General features: G+C 40.0%; 1 protein-coding gene across 3 annotated transcripts in view; it reads left to right on the top strand.

Annotated features, from left to right (window-relative positions):
• Hnrnpm (heterogeneous nuclear ribonucleoprotein M) overlaps window positions 1-20,187 on the top strand; it is a 48,770-nt gene that overhangs the window by 12,576 nt on the left and 16,007 nt on the right. Inside the window, exons 3-13 of one of the 3 annotated variants that reach the window (XM_051139869.1) lie at window positions 7,718-7,770; window positions 8,677-8,684; window positions 8,773-8,866; window positions 11,662-11,700; window positions 11,818-11,853; window positions 12,697-12,850; window positions 13,387-13,436; window positions 14,749-14,809; window positions 17,781-17,882; window positions 19,520-19,564; window positions 19,988-20,065. In XM_051139869.1, coding sequence (XP_050995826.1) covers window positions 7,718-7,770; window positions 8,677-8,684; window positions 8,773-8,866; window positions 11,662-11,700; window positions 11,818-11,853; window positions 12,697-12,850; window positions 13,387-13,436; window positions 14,749-14,809; window positions 17,781-17,882; window positions 19,520-19,564; window positions 19,988-20,065 — 720 coding nt within the window. Of the gene's footprint in view, window positions 1-7,717; window positions 7,771-7,820; window positions 8,685-8,772; window positions 8,867-11,661; window positions 11,854-12,696; window positions 12,851-13,386; window positions 13,437-14,748; window positions 14,810-17,780; window positions 17,883-19,519; window positions 19,565-19,987; window positions 20,066-20,187 lie in introns of those variants that run through there. The other 2 variants (XM_051139868.1, XM_051139866.1) reach the window with 2 other exon arrangements.

Here is a 20,187-nt window from a genome sequence, read left to right as displayed (position 1 = left end):
TCATCTGTGCATGTGGTCTCAGTCCAGGCATCCAAACTCAGGCCTAAGAGAGGGCAAGTGACCAAGTGTATCTGCACGCTGGTGCATCATCCTCTCCTGTACTCCGTTTGCTTTTGCCTTCTTTTCCTTCCTGATTCTTAGCCCTGGTGGTCTCAGGATTGAAGAGATTGCTGGGTCCTAGTTTAGATAAGGTGGGGAGCCATGAGCAGCTCCTTCCCCCCAAAGGAACCTAGGATTAAATCACCCTTAATGGAGTCTCGTTGAAGGACTAAATGAAAGGTTTTGGTTTTCTGGAGCATTCATAATGAGAGGTTTGAGCTTGATTTGTTGAGAATGATTAAATCTTAGTGACAAAGATACCACTTGGACGGCCCTTTTGGTGTGTGTACTGGTGCCCCAGCATTGAGTTTTGAAACTGAGTGCCATCGTTATCCATCACTTACTTGGCCATGACATGCAAAAAGCACTAGGCGCTGTGGACCTTCACAGTCACATGTGCTATTTCTCAGGTAAACAGATGAAAAAATGTTTTGGTGAGATTTGTTTCCTGCCTTGATCAGCTAAATCATTCCTGCCAATCCTCCTAGAGCAAGAGTGAAGTTTCTTTTGTCTGAAGGGAGTATCATGTGACATCCCAGATACAGTGTTCTTGGTTCTTTGGGACTGCTGCTTCAATGCAAGCTTAGACTTTCTGTACAGTACAGTTTGATCTCATTCGAATTAGTTTTTGGAATAAGCCTCAAATTTGTCTTCTTTTGTGATTTGGTTGAACTATTGAATTGCTATCTCCACTGATAATAAGTTATAGTAGTTCCAAGAACCAGGAATGTGGCTTTGAAAATGCAATTGTTAGGTTTGTAAGAGATGGTAGTCAAAATACTTTTTCACTTTTAGGAGTGTGTGAACCAGTTTTGGGACATGATGGATAAAGTAGGTGACATTTTTACTGCTTTACCATTCAGTAATTCAGTTTTGGAAGCCATAAAGCTGGTAGCAGCAGCAGCCATGATGTTTCTGGATGTAGAAGCAGTTCACCTCAATTTACCATTTTGTTAATTAAGTGTGGAGCCAGCCTAGTGATTTACTCAGATCCTTCCAAACTGGTTCTCATATTCCCCTGACATACTGCTGTGGATGTGGGTGCTCTTCCCTCTCAGTGTACTTTTCGGTGGTGTAACTCAGAATTACAGGTGTGCAGTAAATCTTGTTTTTAATTGAATGTTAAAATGTTCTTGTTTAGAGCTCCCTGGTACAGGCTAATTACTCTGCTGTCTTAAATAATTAGCAGTATTGGATTGGGAATAAAGTGATTTATAAGAGAAAGGTTAATTTTTCTGTCGTAATGTTTAGAGTCACTGAAGCTTAAAGACATTTACTATGTTTACATATGTATGGCTTCTTAAATGTTTTCATTATCGGATTTTTAAAAATTATTCTGGTTTGATTGTCAAAAGTAGTTTTGTCCTTTTGTTCTCCTCCACCCCCACTCCACACACCCCCTCTCTCTGAAATAGGCTTTCACTATGTAGCTGGAATTCATTGTATGGACCAGGCTAGCTATAGAGATCCAGCTGCCTCTCTCTGCCTCTAGAGTGCTGGGACTAAAGGCATAATGCCTTGTCAGAGACCTCTTAAGCTTTTTTTGGAAACTTAAGTGGCAGATAGAGGTACTTAAACCCTAAAAGAATGTTTCATAGTAACCACAACTGACCAGCTCACAGATTGGGCTGATGCAACCCTATCTGCAATCTACCCTGGTAAAACTGTGTCCTCCTGAATAAGAGCTAGAATTAGTTGTTTTTACCTCCAGTCTCTTACATTTTTGGTTGTGAGCCTAGCCTTTAATGGCTGAGCCATCTCTCCAGCCCTTTACCTCCAATCTCTACTATTGCAACACTGTGTTTAGTTGCAGCCTCTCAAACAAGACAGGAGTTTAAGGGCAACAATACTGGTGATAGCATCACGTGTACTCTTTCCTGTCTTCTGATCTTCTCAACAATACTGGTGATAGCATCTCATGTACTGTTTCCTGACTTCTGATCTTCCAGTTCTTGGATAGCAAGTGTATATTATGTGTTTAATTAGGATATTCTGTTAATGATCTGATAACAACCTGGTCTCTTGCACTTTCCCCTTGGATAGTGACACAAAGCTTGTTTGGTGGTGTTATGGTGAAATCAGAGCATTACCCATTTTTAAGACAAGATATATGGAGAATATTGTTTCCTCTGAGCCATGCTGTTGTTTTGTTCAACTCCTGTCAGTGAAGGTCCTGGTTAAGAAACTATTTTTGGACCTTCTCTAGGCTTGAATACTTGTTCCCTGGTCCAAGGTGTCCCAGAAGAACAAAGTGAAGGCTTTATTTTACTTGGATTGTTTTTTGTTTTGTTTTGTTTTAAATGAGACAAACCTCAGATCCCAGGTTTGCCTCAAACTCTTGATCCTTTCTGCCTTAGTCTCTCAAGTGCTGGGGTGACAAGTGACTTCCAAAACTTGAGCAGCCTTGTTTGTTTGTTTGTTTGTTTGTTTTGAGACAGGTTTCTCTGGCTAGCCCTGGCTGTCCTGTACTCACTTTGTGGACCACCAGGCTGGCCTAGAACTCACAGTGCTCCACCTGCCTCTGTTTCCCCAGTGCCGGTATTAAAGGCATGTGCCACCACACCCAAAATGAGCAGCCTTTTTTATTTTTAATGGAGGTTATTACAAGTAATGTGGTTCATTAGAGAGAGTTCCAGGGTTGGGGGAAAAAAACAAAACAAAACAACTGGGAAACATTTTTACATGAAATTAAATCAGAAGTTGCAGAACTATGTTTGAAAGTAACTTTCATTGTTCACAGCTACTCAGATGAATTACAACAGAAAATGAGATACTGTCTTAAAAGTGACTGTAAGGATTGGGTACCAAAAATGAAGATGTCTTTTAAGCAAAAGGTATGGGGGTTTTTTGGTTGTTGTTGTTCTTTTTCTTTTTTTTTTTTTTTTTTTTTTTTTTTTTTTTTTTTGAGACAGGGTCTCTCTGTTAGCTTTGGCTGTTCTGGACTTGTTTGTAAACCAGGCTGGCCTGGAACTCACAGCAATCCAGCTGCCTCTGCTTCCCAAGTATTGGGACTAAAGGCATATGCCACCATGCCTGGCGGTTTTTTGTTTTTTGTTTGTTTGGTTTGTTTTTGTTTTTTGGAGACCGGGTTTCTCTGTGTAGCCTTGGCTGTTCTGAACTCACTTTGTAGAACAGGCTGGCCTCGAACTCACAGTGATCTGCCTGCCTCTGCCTCCCAAGTGCTGGGATTAAAGGCATGCTCAGTCTTACTATGTAACCTTGACTGTTGTCATCTTCGCCCTCCCCCCCCCCCAGCCCCCTTTTCCCCCTTTTTTCAGACAGGGTTTTTCTGTGTAGCCTTGCTGTCCTGGACTTGTTTTGTAGACTGGGCTGACCTCCAGCTCACAGAGATTCGCCTGCTTCTGTCTCTCAGAGTGCTGGGATTATAGGCATGTGCCACTGCGCCTGACATTTTTTGGCACCTTAAAATAATGTGCTACATTAGAGACCTTAAAATCTTCAGAATGAAGAAAGTTGGATGCTGGGCTTCTTGTTTTATGGTCTACTTAGGTAGCTCGTAGTGTGGAGGTGGGGCAGCTGCCACCCAGGCAGGACTCAACTGCACCCACGGTGAATAAACACTGCTGCCCAGTTTGAGGAAGGGAAGTCAGTGATACAGTTTACTCTCAAATCCTAGTTTAGCAGCAGTCAGTTTAATTTGTATGAGCAAAGATTTCTTTAAGCCTTTAATCCTTCCATTATTATTTAATGATCATTACTTTGAGTAAATTTCACATTGCTGCTGACAGAAAACTGAGGCCCAGAGGGCAGGTGTAGTCCAGTAGAAAACCTCTCCTGGTTCTCTATGATGATTTGCATTGTGTTTAATGAAGCAAAACTGCTTTCAATTGAAATAAAGTTCCCTCCCAGTCTATTCTTCGTATGTTCTTTCTTTCTTTTCTTTTTTTGGTTTTTGAGACAGGGTCTCTCCGTGTTAGCCTTGTCTGTCTTAGGGTCACTTTGTAGACCAGGCTGGCCTTGAACTCACAGCGATCCTCCTGCCTCTGACTCCGCCTCTCGAGTGCTGGGATTAAAGGCGTGTGCTACCATGCCCTGCTATTCATATTTTTCTGTTGAATATAGAGCTGTTATTTTGCAAGGCCTGCTATGCAAAAGTACTCCGATTATTTAAGTTCTGTTGTTGAATCCTAACAGTACAGCTTGTGGTCTTTGCTATATAGGCAGTAGAAAGCTTGTGTTTATCTGCCATCAGCATTAATTTGGCTTAGTTTCTTTTTTACTTGTTGATACATCAGCTCATTCTTGTGTAGACTAGTTTACCATATTTGAAGTTGTCTTTACTATGTGTGACCAGGCTTTGAGATGGGCCGCCCTCCAAGGGCTAAAGCATGCTTCCAGCTGAAGTTTTCTTACTGAAATGGGCCTTTAAGACATTTTGTAAAGATATATTTATTTAATTTACATGAGTGCTCTATCTGCATGTATACCATGCATGCCAGAAGAGGGCATTAGACCCCAGTATAGATGGTTGGGAGCCACCGTGTGGGTGCTGGGAATCGAACTCAGGACCTCTGGAAGGGCAGAGAGTGCTCTTAACCGCTGAGCCATCTCTCCAGCCCCTGAAAATGGGCCTTTATCTCTACAATTTTCCCTTAGATTGACTGTTAACTTGTTATGCTACAAAAAAAAAAAAGCATGTTCAACATGTGTCCTGCTTTCTTTCATACACATTTTTCCTTAAAAAAGAAAACAAAAGGATCCAGGTGTGGTGACACACCCCTGTAATTCCAGCACTTGGGAATTAGAGGCAAGACTGGGCTGAATGAAACTCTGTCTTTAAAAAACAATGACTGGTTCTATATATAGGTAAAAGTGTTTGCTGTGCACGCATAAAGACCTCAGCTTGAATTCCTACAACAGTACAGTAACTATTGGTCTTACAGGAAGATGTGAGAATCCTTAGAAGCTTAAAAGCCAGCTACACTGGTATATGCAAAGGCAAAAATGTGACAATGCCTGAAGGTAGGAGGCAAGAACTAACATACCTAAGGTTGTGCTCTGGCCTCCACAAAGGCATTGTGAGACACACATGCCCCATCTCACATGAGTGTGTGTATGTATATACATACACCTAAAAGATTCCAAAAAAGATGAAGAGTCTAGGTTCAATTCCTAGTACACAAGAACACACACATGCATTCTCTTTAATAAAACTTTTGTTTCTGTAGTCTCATTTCTTTTTCACTCTTTTTCATTTAGATACTTTGACACTTAAAGCTGCAGTAGATTTGTCTTAGCAGTCCACTCTTAGGATTCTGAGGGTTCTATCCAGGTCCTAAAAATGAGCTGTAGGATTTTTCATTAACTTCTGGTTCCACTTGGGAAGCTGCTGTTGTCATCTAACTTACCTCTTGACTATTTATCTTATGGATAAGTTGTACTGACTATACAAAACAAATCTTTGCCATACTAGAACAAAAAGGGAAATAGCTTTCGTGATTATCTTCCTCTAGAGAAGTATATTACAGTTGGCAGATCCCCTAAGAGTAACTACATGAAGTCTATCAGGCTATCAAGATGAGAAAGTTCCAAACGTGTAAGGAATATGATTGCTGGTTGTGCCCCAGTATAGAAGTACTTATTTCTGAGGCACAGAGAAAACATTTCTAAGAGGAAGACTGCTTTTTAAATCAAATTTTTAGTGCATAGGATTGAAGCTGGATGTGTGTCGTCGCTAGAATGTTAAGTGGGAAAGCTGTAATTTCTTAACTTGGTATTTTGTTAAAATGGTTATGACTGGAAAAGATTGCTTGGACTTTGTTGTTTTCTAGGTTGTAGTAACATTGCTTTGATAAAATGTCTTAGGATACAAACTAGAAATATCAAGTGCAACAGTCCTTGGTTTCTGACAAACATAAAAGTTGTCTTGAGGTTGATATTGTGATTCTTTTATTTGAGGTTATTGGGCAGTAGTCACAGCTGGTAGGAGATAAACTTGGGATTTCTTCACTGGTTTGACAATAGGCATTTTCATCAGTGGAGATACGAGCTATTATTGGTCCTTGAATGGCTGCTGCTGTTGAAACAAATGGCTTTTAACATGGCTTTAGCAATGGTCATGGAGTTTTGGAACTGTTTTAATTTTTGTAAGGGTAAACTAAATCCAACCTGTACAACTGTCACTTGGCTATGATCAGGTTTTTTGTTTGCCTGCACAAAATATGTATTCAAAGTAATGGCTCCTCCCATCTCTCCCACCCCTTTTGCATTGATTCTCCGTGTTTTGTGCACAGTCCCAGTTCTGTATAACATTTCAGGAAAGGACAAGGAGAATGAGGCTATAAAATTTAAACTTTGAACATTTGGCCTTCAACCACTGTACAACTCCATTAATAAATACATCCCTAAGATGTTCATTGTGTTTGTGAAAATAATTTTGTTTTCCACTTGAATTTTTGCTTTCTGTATTGATTCAAAAATCCTAATTCTAATGTCTGGAACAGAGGAGTTCTAAGTAGGGAGGACCAACTAAGGCCATTAATGGGTGGTTTTTTTTTTTTACCCTTGTACTGCTAAGCCTAAGTGAGTTGAAGACTTTTAATATGATAATCATCCTTCTAAAGAAGAGTGATTGATTCCTAAGAAGCTCCTCAACCCCTGCTTTTTAAACTTTGAAAATTGGATTTGGATGTGGTTTTCTACAAGTTAATGCTTTGAGCCATCTTCAAGTTCAGCAGCCATTTTGGTGGTTGTCTAGATGGATTCTAATATCTGGTTATGGTGGTCATGAATTGGCAATCCAAACCTTGAGGAAAATCTGCAGAAAAATTGATCCTGTGCCATTTTCTTTTTCCATTGCTTATAGCTTAGAATCATTGTACTCTGATTAATTTATCTTGTTGCCAGCTGATTCCCCAAACTTCCAGGGGTTTTAGAAAATGGTAAGAATAAAGCCAGCTGCTATTCTGATTTAATGATTATATAATCAGTATTCTTTAAAACGGTGGTGCTTTGGACTGTGTGTAGAATTCAGCTATAGAACTTGTTGGGCCCAGTACAAAGTGAGGGGCCACTTGTTGTTAACATATTAGAAATTTCAAGATGGTGTTAAAAACCTAAACTAAGCTCCAGGCTCTGTTATATAGTTCGTATGCATAAAGCTGGCCCTGAGGTTGTGTCTATATGCCTTTTGGTTTATCTATAGGCACATTCTTGTATTTGTGGCATGTGAGCTAAGTTCAGTGGCATTGTGATCTATGTGCACTGTTTATCTGACTTCACCAGTAAGAGTTTATCTGCAAAAACTTCTCTTCTTCCTTCCCCTGAAAGTGATTCATGCAGAATTTTTTTTCCTGTAGATTTGGATTGCCTCTAGTCATGAGTGAGCATTATAGACAGGGAAATTGATAATGGAAATTTGCGGAGGTAGTGTGTTTGTGGTGGGAGGAAAATCAAGGACATATTGTTAATGAGTTTTCACTTATTTTACTGCACACCTGTAATGCCTAGTTTGGTGGTTTAGAGAATATGGAGTGTTTCTGGGCTTTCTTTATAAGGCAGAGGCTCCATACAAGGTTGCTGATGATTGTTCTAAATTCCCATTGTTTTCTTGGCTTTTCTCCCTTGGTTTATGTGTCGTCTGGAAACTGATTTGTAGTTGGTGAGGTAACATACGTGGAGCTCTTAATGGACGCTGAAGGAAAGTCAAGGGTAAGTGTCTGAGAGAATTTCTTCTGTGGATTTACTACATGACAAATGTAACTGTATGGTGGCGTGGACTCGAATGATATCAGGAAGGCAGTGAGTGTTCATGTTACTGTAGCCATGTTTGATTTTGCCAACATTCTAGTAGGGTGGGAGGGGGCTTGCAAATGGGAGTCCCGATTTTCCAAATGGCTGGCCAAAGAGCTTTCTGGTATTCTGTTTGGATGCCCAATTTGGATAACTGGGGACCAATAGCAGCATTGTCTCTTTGTTTAACAGGAATTGGCTGTGTGTGAATTATGCATGGAATTTTAGTGGTGGTATAATTAAAGTAAAAGTGTGTTCTTGTCTAGAAAATGTTATTCTTGGTTGTTTGCTGATTTGAGAGTTGTGTGAACCAAAGATTCTGAAAAGTAGCCTTTGTGCCAGTAAATTGTAAACCACACATTACAAACCTGAACGTTCAAAATTGGCCTAGTTTAATGAGACTATAAACTCCTTTCTGTTGTGCAATAGAATGGCTTAGAATATTCAAAAGGATGAGCTTAGTTTATGGAAAGGATGGATTTAGTAGGAGTATGGTAAGGATTGATTGGGTAAAAGGAAAGCAGGTCAAAAGTTTGTGTGATTTCTTGGAGAACCTGATTTAGGTCTGATCATTATAACTTAGCAGCTTTACTGCAGTGCTGGTAACGTGTAGGACACGGAGATTAAGGAGTCCAGCTTTTTACAAGGAAGGCTAGGTCATGCACTTCTGTCAGCTTCCCCTTAGAAGGATTAATTTAAAAAATCTTTTGACTTTTGTTACATAAATCATATCTTTAGTTTGTTCGTGATTGTCATTTATATTTACTGTTTTTTGTTTTCTTTTTCCCCTTTGCTCGTCTGACTGGTCTGTGGCTTCTTTCAAAGGGATGTGCGTAAGTATTACGTACTTATACTTACTGGCATTTGACTTTTCCAAGTTGTAGGACTGGTTTTATTCATTTGCTTTTGATTCTTTTATAGTGTTGTTGAATTCAAGATGGAGGAGAGCATGAAAAAAGCTGCTGAAGTTCTAAACAAGCATAGTCTGAGTGGAAGACCACTGAAAGTCAAAGAAGTGAGCTCTTTTTTTCCCCCTTCCTCTTGGTTGATGGAACCCAGGGCCTTGTACATACTAGGAAAACAGTCTACTACTGAAATACACTCTTAACTCAAAAGTAAGGAATAATTGTTTGGTGAAGAATGGTCTTTGACTAAAATGTACTGAGCAGGCCAACCTATTGGTTTGTTTGTTTTTGTTTTTAATTTGGTTCTTTGTTCTTTTAAGACAGGCCCTATAGTCAAGACTGGCCTTGAACTCATAATCTTTTGCCTTTGTTGTCTAATTGCTGGGTTAATTGCTATGCACTCTTTTGTTTCTGTTTTTTTGTTTGTTTGTTTTTTCCAGGCAGGGTTTCTCTGTGTAGCCTTGGCTGTTCAGGCTCACTTTGTAGACCAGGCTGGCCTCGAACTCACAGAGACCCTGCCTCTGCCTCCCGAGTGCTGGGATTATAGATGTACATCACCACGCCTGTTTGCACGTGGATGTTTTAATTGAAGACAGTGTCAGGCTTCAACAGTCAGAAACTTTGAAATAACAGATCCTGAGTAACCTAAGATGACTACTCTTCAATCCTCGCTGTTTCAGGGTCACCTAACCTGAGCCTCTGGATTTTAGTATTGGAATTGCATTGGAGAGGTTTTGTTTGTTTATTTGTAGATACCGGGTTATCTGTGTAGCCTAGCAAGTCCTACATGTTCTTTTTTTTTTTTTTAAATATTTTTATTTAGTTTTAATTTATTTGCATTGGTGTGAGGGTATCAGATCTTGGAGTTACAGACAGTCACCAGCTGCCATGTGGGTGCTGGGAATTGAACCCAGGTCCTTTGGAAGAGCAGGCAGTGCTCTTGACTACTGAGCCATCTCTCTAGCCCGCCTAGCAAGTCCTAGAACTCACTGTGTAGACCAGCCTGGCCTTGAGCTCACAGAGATCCACCTGCCTCTGCCTCTCTCAGTGTGCTATAAGAGAGTCTTTATATCCACCAATCTGAATGCTAGTCTATGAAGCTGTGGTTGATCTCAAATGAGATCCTTGTAGCCTTTTAAGTGCTATCTATGATTGCAGTGATGTGTCACAGTATATCTGCCTCTTTATTTTTGTGTGTGTGATGTATGCTGTGTGTATGCATGTATGCATAGATGTTCATGCTAGTGGTGACTCTGTGTCTTCCTCTATCACCCTCCACCTTAATTTTTTTAGACAGGTGCTCGTATTGAACCTAGGTCTCACTGTTGAAACTAGAGTGGCCAGCCAGTAGACTCCAGGGATCTGTTTCCTCTTTGACACTGGGATTACAAGCATGCCCCACAACCCATCTTTTACATGGGTAGCTGAGGATCTGTGCTTGGGTACTAAGGCTTGCATATTTACTCACTGAGCCATCTCCCTACCCCTCTTTGAAATTTATCAAGTAAATTTATTCTTTTTTTTTTTTTTTTTTTTTTTTTATCAAATCCAAACCAATTTTTTGGGTTTTTGTGGTGGTGCCAGAGATGAACCTAGGGCTTTGTGCATACTAAGCTGCCACTGAACTATGTTCCTGATCTCCAATACTTTTTTTTTTTTTTTTCTCTATCAGGATATTTTGTTAATGCTACTGCCAGATATTATTTACCTCCTTGACTGTATGTTGGAGGATGAGAACAGTGTTACGTATAACAGTTCTTTGCTGTGTTGCCCAGGCTAGCTTTATAACTCAGGATCCTTCTGCCTTACCTGTCTGACTGCTGAGATTAAATCTGTGCCACCCTTGACTTTTTTGTTTTTTTTTTTTTTTTTTTTTGGAAGGAAGACAACATATTGGGGGCTTAGAGGAAAGCATGGTGGGGTATAAGTAATTTCTTATGTGTTGCTGGTAAATTGATGAGGCAGGTTCAGGAATGATTTTCCAAAGAGGATCTGCCTTTGATTCCTAGCACCCAAGTGGGGATGCTCACAGTGACCTGTATAACTCGAAGGGATAGCCCTTCTTGATGTGTTCACACACTTGGGCTATATACCCCTATATGGACATATAGACAAAATAAGATAAATAAATTAATTCTGCCAGCATCAGATTTCTGTAATTCTGTTTAAGTGCTGATATACTACATTGACTGTACTTTGGTGCCCTTGAAGGGTTTTCGGGAACTTGGGGTTATAGAAGGGTGATTTCAGGCTTTTGAAAAAAATCATTGATGAATTTTACAGAAATTACACTTAAGTACACTAATTAGTAACATTGAACCATACCATGCTCGTGAAGATCTTGTTTCAATCTGGAATTTTCAACTCAGGTCAGCCAAACCTATAATTCCTTCCTTTTTCATTTTAGTTAAATTGAGTATTGTTTTCAGAGTTTTAGTCTTACGCTTTTTGTTTCTGAACTGTTGCTCTTCATAGAACTCTTCTAGTTGCTGTGGTTTATTTCATCTGAGTATACTGTAAGGGGCATCAAACTGAAGTGGAACAAAGTCCCACCTGAAGCTTTTTACTTATTTTGAGATAAGGCTGCATTTAGCTGCCTACGATGGCTTTGAGTTGGCTCTGTAGCTCAAGCAGGCCTTGAAGTCCTTTAGCAATCCTGAATACTGACTGAGGTTACAGACCTTTTCCACCACCGATACCATGCTTAAATGAGAGTATTTGACAATTTTTATTTTTTCAAAAATTACTGGTGCTGGGGATTACATTTATAAAATTATGCAAACAGTGCCACTGAGCTGTACTCCCACAGAAGAGACCCTCTGCAGTAGTGAAGGCAGCAGTCCCATAGTCTCTGCAAGCCTACTTCTGACCTACTTCTGCCTGTAACACTTTGTGCTTCTTTCAGGATCCTGATGGTGAACATGCAAGGAGAGCAATGCAAAAGGTGATGGCTACGACTGGTGGGATGGGTATGGGACCAGGTGGCCCAGGAATGATTAATATCCCACCCAGTATCCTAAATAATCCTAACATCCCAAATGAGATTATCCATGCATTACAGGCTGGAAGACTTGGAAGCACGGTTTTTGTAGCAAATGTAAGTAAATGGGAACAGTCTCTAAAATAGGAAAAGGGGGGCGGGTGTAGGGGAAAAAGTGAAAATAGCACGTGTGAAGGGAAATTTTTTTTTAAATTTCAACAAAATAGAAAAACATATAAACCTCTTCAGGCTGATCTTGCTGCTGTTGTAGGAGCAGTTTAAGCTAGGCTTGAAGTGGCTTGTTTTTATTTTAAAGTAAGCCTCGGGTTGGGCTTTGTCCTCTTGACTGCTGCATTTGGGCTTAAGGGTTGACCTTAGTCCTGTTGAGTTCTTGTTTATGGAGGCTTTCAGATGCTTACTTACAATAGGTTTGCATCCTTAGGAGGTCCATTTACTATAGCTTTGGTATAGAGCAAGAGATATATTCACAGCTGTTTTTGTGTTGAAGTGAATGATGATACCGTTATCCTTTGCAAGGACAAATACATTTAGAACAAAGTGGGTTCAGGAGTGTTGGTAAGAGTTTTAAAAGGGGAGAGATTTGTTTTTGTTTTTCAAGAGCAGGATCTCTCTGTGTAGTGTTGGCTGGCCTTGAACTCAGATCTACCTGTTTCTACCTCCTGGGTGCTGGGATTAAAGGTGTTTCACTACCACCCAGCTGACTTTTTTTTTTTTTTTTTTAAGTGTAGGGGCAAGAAATTAGTTTGGTAACGTGAAGAGATTTAAGCTGTTTCATTTGAGTAGCAGAGTTAAGGCCAGGTTCTACAGTCATATTTTTAAAATTTCACTGGTTTATTTTCTTGTGAAGTCAGCCAAAGCAAGTTTTGTTATTATAGTAAAAATGGGTCTTCTTTTCCCAAGAGGTTTATCCTGAGATTTTTACCCTCTTCTTTCACCTAGCTGGATTATAAAGTTGGCTGGAAGAAACTGAAGGAAGTATTTAGTATGGCTGGTGTGGTGGTCCGAGCAGACATTCTAGAAGATAAAGATGGGAAAAGTCGTGGAATAGGCACTGTGACTTTTGAACAATCCATTGAAGCCGTGCAAGCTATATGTATCCTTCTGTGGGAGTTTAACTGATGACAGACGATGGCCATAGCACTGTTAGGCATTAGTATACCTAAGCATATTATAATAATACAGTAGAAACAACCGCTTTCTCAGTGAATAGAGTCAATAAGTTACTATGGAATCTGAAATTTTTCTGGAGTGGCACACAGATGGATAGAAGGTATGATTGCATTATAGACACATGCTATGAATGTTGTTTTTCTGGTGTTTTTAAAAAGTTTAAGAAATGAATCATTTATGAGAACCAGGGCCTTTATTTGTTTATAATGCCCTTATGGACTGGACCCTTTGTCTCATGTTTTACCCAGAAAACATGTTTCAGAAATGGTAGGCCTGTTGAACACACAGAATACCAGAAAATTTTTAATAGTATAAGGTCATGAATCAAGCTTCACACCTAAAGAGTTGAAATTGCTCATGAATTCACAGAGACTAATAGCTGTAGAGTTGTTACGTTTTTATCATTTTATCTTGCATGCTTTCACAGTTGTTTAGAAATTGCCTTAATTGTAATACCAGCTATGTTTAATGGCCAGCTGCTGTTTGATAGACCAATGCATGTCAAAATGGTAAGTGAATAGGATCACTTTTTTTGTAATATGTTCAAATAAGTAAGCAAAAATACAGACTTATTGAAACTACATATCCAGCCCTTAAACTAAACCTATATGTCATTGGTTAATAGGCTACAGAATAATCAATACCTTTCCTCATGCAGGTCTTTTCTATAGCTTTCTATTTGGTTGACTATTAACTCCTATGTCCAGGAAGTCTATTGTGTATCCTGTTTGAGCAAGTGCTCAGTTAGAAAGAATCCTTTGCATAGAACTTTCAAGGTATTACATACAGTGTTTGGTTAGCATTACATCTTAGTGAACAAATATTTGACTCAGACAGCTTTTAAAGGTCTATTGGTATTCAACCTTAATAAACAATAACCCTGCTATAGTGTTGCCAAAGATGATAATTTATTTTTGTTTTTTCAAGAGAGGGTTTTTCTGTATAACAGTCTCAGCTGTCCTGGAACTTAGTTTGTAGACCAGGCTGGCCTTGAACACACAGAGGTCCGAGTGCCGCCACCGCCTCGCTAAAGATAATTTAAAGAAACAGTACTGGAAGATGTTGAAGGCAGTCATGAAAAGAGGGGCTGGAGAGATGGCTCAGCAGTTAAAAGAGCACTAGCTGTTCTTCTAATGGACCCCTATTCAGTTCCCAAGCACTCACATAGCAGCTCACCACTGTCTGTAATTCTAGCTCCAAGAGTTCTGACACCTTCACACAGATACACATGCAGGTCAACACCAATGCATATGAAACAAAAAAATTTTTTAAGTGACGTGATAGTGTGAGTCTCACTGGTACTACTTTCTCAGGTTCTGCCCCCCCCCCCAATCCAATAATACAAATGTATTCCTGCACAGAAGATAAAAATATGTTTCCATGTATCTCTTTATGTTTAATCTACTTACTCTGTCACGGCTGTGTCATAGTTTATTTAGATTTAACTAGTTGTCTGTTTTGTTTAGTTTAAATTTTCCTTTGTGCTAGGAATTGAACACAGGGTCTTCTTTGCACGTGGGAGGCAGGTACTTTACCTCTTGAGTTATATCTCCAAACCTGATTCTCTGTTGTTATTGTTTGTCTTTTGTATTGTTTTTGCAACAATTTCCTGTAACTCAAGTTGTTCGGGAACGGGCTGTATATTTAAAGATAGCCTTGAATTCCTGATATATCTGCTTAAATCTCTCAAATGCTAGGATTACAGGTGTGGAGCACAGCGCATGGCTTCTGACTGCCTCTTTGGTTGTGGAAATGGTTTACCATCATTTGCTGTTGCTGGTTCTACAGTGGATATTGAGATCTTTTTTTTTTCTCCCCCAGGATGAGAGGGCCTTACCAAAGGGAGATTTTTTCCCTCCTGAACGCCCACAGCAACTCCCCCGTAAGTATTTGAATTATATTGAATAGGAAAGTTTTGCAGTTATATTTACACTTGTGGAAGGTTAGCCTGGGAGTTCTCTTGCTCTGATTGCACCCACCTTACCCTACACAGGCTAGTACTATGTAGCCCTGGCTAACCTGGGACTCACAGAGATCTACTTGGATCTGCTTCCCAACTGCTGGGATTGTGGTGTGTGCTGTGCTGTGCGGGTCTTGACTAGTTCCTTTTCTAAATAGATTTTTTCAGGGTAGGAAATGAGTAGAGATATTCATAACTTAAGAGGTTTTGATACTGGCAGTGCCTGTCTGTGGTGGTCTAAATGAGAATGGCCCTAATGGGTTCATATATTTGAATGTGTGTTTCCCAGTTAATGGGACTGTTTGTAAGGATTAGGAGGGATAATATTGTTGGAAATGTTATGTCACTGGGGCAGGCTTTACGGTTTCAAAGGTCATTAATATTTCCAGTGTGCGCGCGTGCTCTCTCTCCTCTCTCCTCTCTCCCTCTCTCTTTTGTCCTTGTAGAAATATGAGATCTTGTTTTGCTTTTGTTTTCAAGGCAGATTTTCTCTGTGTAGCCTTGGCTGTCCTGGACTTTGTAGACCAGGCTGGCCTTGAACTCACAGGGCTCTGCCCGCCTCTGTCTTTCAGAGTGCTGGGATTACAGGTGTTCATGACCACACCCAGCTATGAGATGTGAGCTCTTAACTACTTCTCTAGCACCGTGCCTGCTTTCCTGCTGCCATATTCCTTACATGGTGGTCATGGAATCTAACCTTTGGAACCATGAGCCTCAATTTTGTTTGTTTTAATTAAGTTGCCTTGGTCCTGGTATCTTGTGTTATCACAGCAATAGGAAAGTAACTGACACACTGTCTTTCTCTGTAGTAAATACTTTTTTTTTTTTCTTTCTTAGGAAGGGCTCTTGGATTATACCATGGCCAAGCAGGCTACCCAGATGTAGAGGGCAAATTAGGCACTTTGAAAGTGTCTTAGAATGAGTGGGTGGGTGGGTAAACAAATTGCAAAGGGAATAAATGTCACGTTGTACTGGATTTTGCTGTATAGTCTAGCAGTCCCCCTTTCAGGTATGTTCTAAGGGTTAAAATGTATGTCCACATGAAAAAATGATCTAAACGCTTAGAGCATAGTTAAATACTCACTAGGTAAAAAGTCAAGCCAGACTTGGTGGTATACACCTGTTACCACAGAACTCAAAAAGTGTGAAGCAGAGTAGTGAGTTGAAAGTCAGCCGGCGTACACAGGTAGATGTTGAAAAGGGGGAGGGGGGTGTTAGAAGTGATCCATTAGCTCATAGGTATATTTTAAAAATCTGGCAGATTCACTTGATACAGTGTTACTTTCTTTGGGGGGGGGTTGGGGGAGGAGGAAGAAAGAAGGAAATGCAGACAATGCAGTACAGGTAAACCATGATTCCAACTGTAGGCAGTGCCCAGAACAGGTGCCTTTAAAAGGCAGCAAGGAGTTTAGTGGTTGCTGAGGAGTGACTGCTACTGGGGATGAGGTTTTGGAGTGATGGAAAAAAGTGAGTGAAATTGTGATGATTGCTGGCTTGATGACTTTAAGAGTAGATCAGAACTGCAGATGCTCCGTGGTTGGGGGCTTGGCTAAGGGTTCAAATCACCCAACACACAAAAAGCAATCAGGGAGATAGGAGATGGCTTCTCTGTTAAAAAGACCATATTTCCTTACCAACTGTCTTGGAAGCAGGTGATCATTTATGATGCTTGCTGTGGTTCTTGTTTACTCTTGTGCTAAAAGTAAAGGAGCACTGTGCCCTAGGGAGCCCATTATCCTTGGTTCTTGGTCTCTTGGCATGGTTTAAAAGTTTGGCCTCAGAGCTTTTAGCTTTGGAGTAGTAACCCTTGGTGACTTCTTGAAGCCGTTGCCATGCAATTAAAAACCTAGTTGTTAAATTAAATACCCAGAGCCTATTGTGGTTTTTTGCTGTTTGTATCTTTAAGTGTCAGGCCTCAATGGCTGTTTCCAGGTACCAGTCTGTATTCTTATATTCTTGTTTATTTGTATTTGTGGAGCACAGCGGTGAGTATCAGTTTAGTAAATCTTGAAGTGGTGGCACACATCTGTGATAACACCACCCAAGGGTAGAGGCAGGGTGATCTCAAGCTGGAGGCCAGCCTTGGGCTGCATAGTAAGACCCTGTTTCTAAAAGAAGTGGGAAGGTGAGAGAAAAAGGTTAGATAATTATTCCTCTTCCTCCTCCTTGTTCATTTTTTATTCGTTTTTTTGGACGGTGTGTGTGTGTAGGTGTGTGTGTATGTGTGTAGGTGTAGCTTTCTGGTCCCGAATCTCCCTTCGAAGACCAGACTGGCCTCGAGCTCACAGAGATCTACCCTTCTCTGCCTTCCAGATTCCAAGATTAAAGGCATGTGTCACCACAACCTGCCAAGATTAGATTTCTTTAAAATTTAAAAAAAAAAAAAAAAAAAAAGGCTAGAGTTTCAGGCATTGTGCATGGCTTTAATCCTGATACTCAGAAGGTGGAGATCTTTGTGAGTTTGAGGCCAGACAGGGCTATATAGTGGGGCTATATTATTTTATTTGTTTGTTTGTTTAGTTGATTCATTGTGTGTATATATGTATGTGTGCATGCTTGTAGGACAGAGGGAAACTTTAGGCACCAGCTTTCTCCACTACATAGGTTCTGGAGATTGAACTCAAGTTGTTAGGCTTGGGAGAAAGTGCCTTTACCCCTGAGTCATATTGTCAGTCTGTCAACTGACTTTTTAGCTGCCCTTGTTGTATAAATACATATTATATACTCTAGTCTGACTTCATGTAAAATGATGTACCTTTGTAAAGAGGAACACTCACAGGTATATAGATGTATAGGTGTGTGACAGTTAGAACACACCAGTTGTCTTGTCTCTGAAGGTCACCATGTTTTGAGAAAGGGAAGCCACACTCCTGACTTTCTCTGCTTCTTTCAGATGGACTTGGTGGTATTGGCATGGGGTTAGGACCTGGAGGGCAGCCAATTGATGCCAACCACCTGAACAAAGGCATTGGAATGGGAAACCTAGGGCCTGCAGGTGAGAATTGTAGTGTGCCTAGACTGGAAATAACTCAGGAAATTAAATTTATTAAAAGCCACTATTAGGGCATTTTAATCTAGAGCTTTTCAAATAGAAAAAAAAAATGCAGTTTGGATTAAATCTCCTTTTCATCTCAGCCTCATGTTCACAAAGGTAGTGTTTTTTATTGAGTTGGAAAAAAAATTTTTTTAAGCGACTGTGCCTCTTCATCTTAGCCTCCTGATAACCTTTGAACAGACATAGGCCATTCAATAAAAGGAGGCAAGGTAGAGAGTTAGTTGATCTCGCCCAAGGTTACACTCAGCAACAATGTAGGCCACTGACTGCAGGACCATTTTGTACCTGGTGTTGATTTGACTTTCTCCAAGTGTGAGCATTGATAAAATAAAAGGAATCTGAAAAGCTTTTATGTATGACAAAACTCATGGGTCACAGAGGAAAAATAAATAGTGTCTTTGTTCAGGAAGACAAGGAAAACCTAATGAGTGAAAGCTTTCTGTGTATTATATTTATGCTCCTAAGGCATAAGGCATATTTCATTCTTTTGAATTTAGACTTGGACCTTTTTAAGAATCATTTGAAATGGTGATCTGGATGCTCCTTTGCCTCCACTGTCACTTTTGGATATCCCTGGTCTCTTGGCCCTTCCAACCTTAGCATATTTTATCTAATTGGAAATGTGGCATAGAGCTTTTATGTTTTAGAAACTGCTTTAGTAGTATTGTTTAAATTTTTGCCTTTTTTTTTTTTTAAAGATTTATTTATTATTTATAGAGTACTCTGCCTGCATGTGCCTGCGTGTCCATGCTAGCAGAGGGCACTAGATCTCATTATAGGTGGTTGTGAGCCACTGTGTAGTTGCTGAGAATTGAACTCAGGTTAAGAACCGACAGTGCTGGAAAGATGACTCAGCAATTAAGTGCACTGACTGCTCTTCCAAAGGACCCAGGTTCAATTCCCAGCACCTACATGGCAGCTCACAACTGTCTGTAGCTCCAAGATCTGACACCCTCGCACAGACATACATGCAGGCAAAATGCCACTGTACACAATATAAAAATAAATAAAAAATTAAAAAATAAAACCGACAGTGCGCCAGGCGTGGTGGCGCACGCCTTTAATCCCAGCACTCGGGAGGCAGAGGTAGGCGGATTGCTGTGAGTTCGAGGCCAGCCTGGTCTACAGAGTGAGTCCAGGACAGCTGGGACTGTTGTGCACAGAGGTTAAGAGCACTGATTGCTATTCCAGAGGTCCTGATGTAAATATCCTACTTAAGAGGAAAAAGATTGAACTTTCAGACATAGTAGTGGAGGCATCTCCAGTTGTGAATCGGGGTCCATCCACCACTGATCACCGTCTTTCTCCAAAGTCTCAGTCAAAGGTTGAACTATTGACCCAAGGAGGGAGTCCAGGCTAAATTATGGCCAGGATTCTTCTAGCTGACCAAGAGAACACTTAATCACCCTAACATTTATTTAGAACATGGGTTTGACCTTACTTGCTAGATACCAAATGATTTACAGTAACAGCAAAGATTTTTGTATTCTTTCATTGGTTTGGAATTTTGGACTTTGAAAGTTTAAACATTACTGTTTTGACATAAATTTTGTTTGCATTGACTTTTTCTTTTAAAGGAATGGGAATGGAAGGCATAGGATTTGGAATAAATAAAATTGGAGGTAAGAAGTTTAAAATGGAAGTACACATGTAATCAATCATTTTAAAGTGTTTTTCTTGTCTTTGAAGCTCTGCATGGCATTCTTTTTTTGGTTTCTAGAAGTTTGAGTCTAGAAATTACTTGTTTTACTTTTTCATAATTCCAGTGAGTGTTTGTTGGCTTGGTTCTGAGTTTCTCACTAACTAGCTTTGTGATCTTGGGCAAATTGTTTCAACCCTCTGGACTCTTGCTTGTGTATTCCTTGCTGGGGGTTGAATCAAGCCAGCTTTTTAAAAAGGGAGCCAACTTTTTTTTTCCTCACCCAAAAGCTCTAAATCTTTTTAAGTTCTTGACATAACTGTCAAAAATGAAGCATATAAAAACAGTTTTCCTTTCCTGATGAGTGTGAGCAGGCTTGTTGAGATGACAAATACTTTTCTTACAGGCATGGAAGGACCCTTTGGTGGTGGTATGGAAAATATGGGGCGATTTGGATCTGGGATGAACATGGGCCGAATAAATGGTAAGAATAGCTTGTGTTTTATCTACCACTTGATAGCTGAGAGCTCTTTCTGTTCTTAAAGACTATAAACATGCTGTGTATGTTCTACTTCTGTGTTTAAACTTAATCACATACCTTTGAAA

This window comes from Acomys russatus, chromosome 31 (assembly GCF_903995435.1).
Source record: "Acomys russatus chromosome 31, mAcoRus1.1, whole genome shotgun sequence".
Taxonomy (NCBI): Eukaryota; Metazoa; Chordata; class Mammalia; order Rodentia; family Muridae; genus Acomys; species Acomys russatus.
This window is presented reverse-complemented; position numbering and strand designations above follow the sequence as displayed.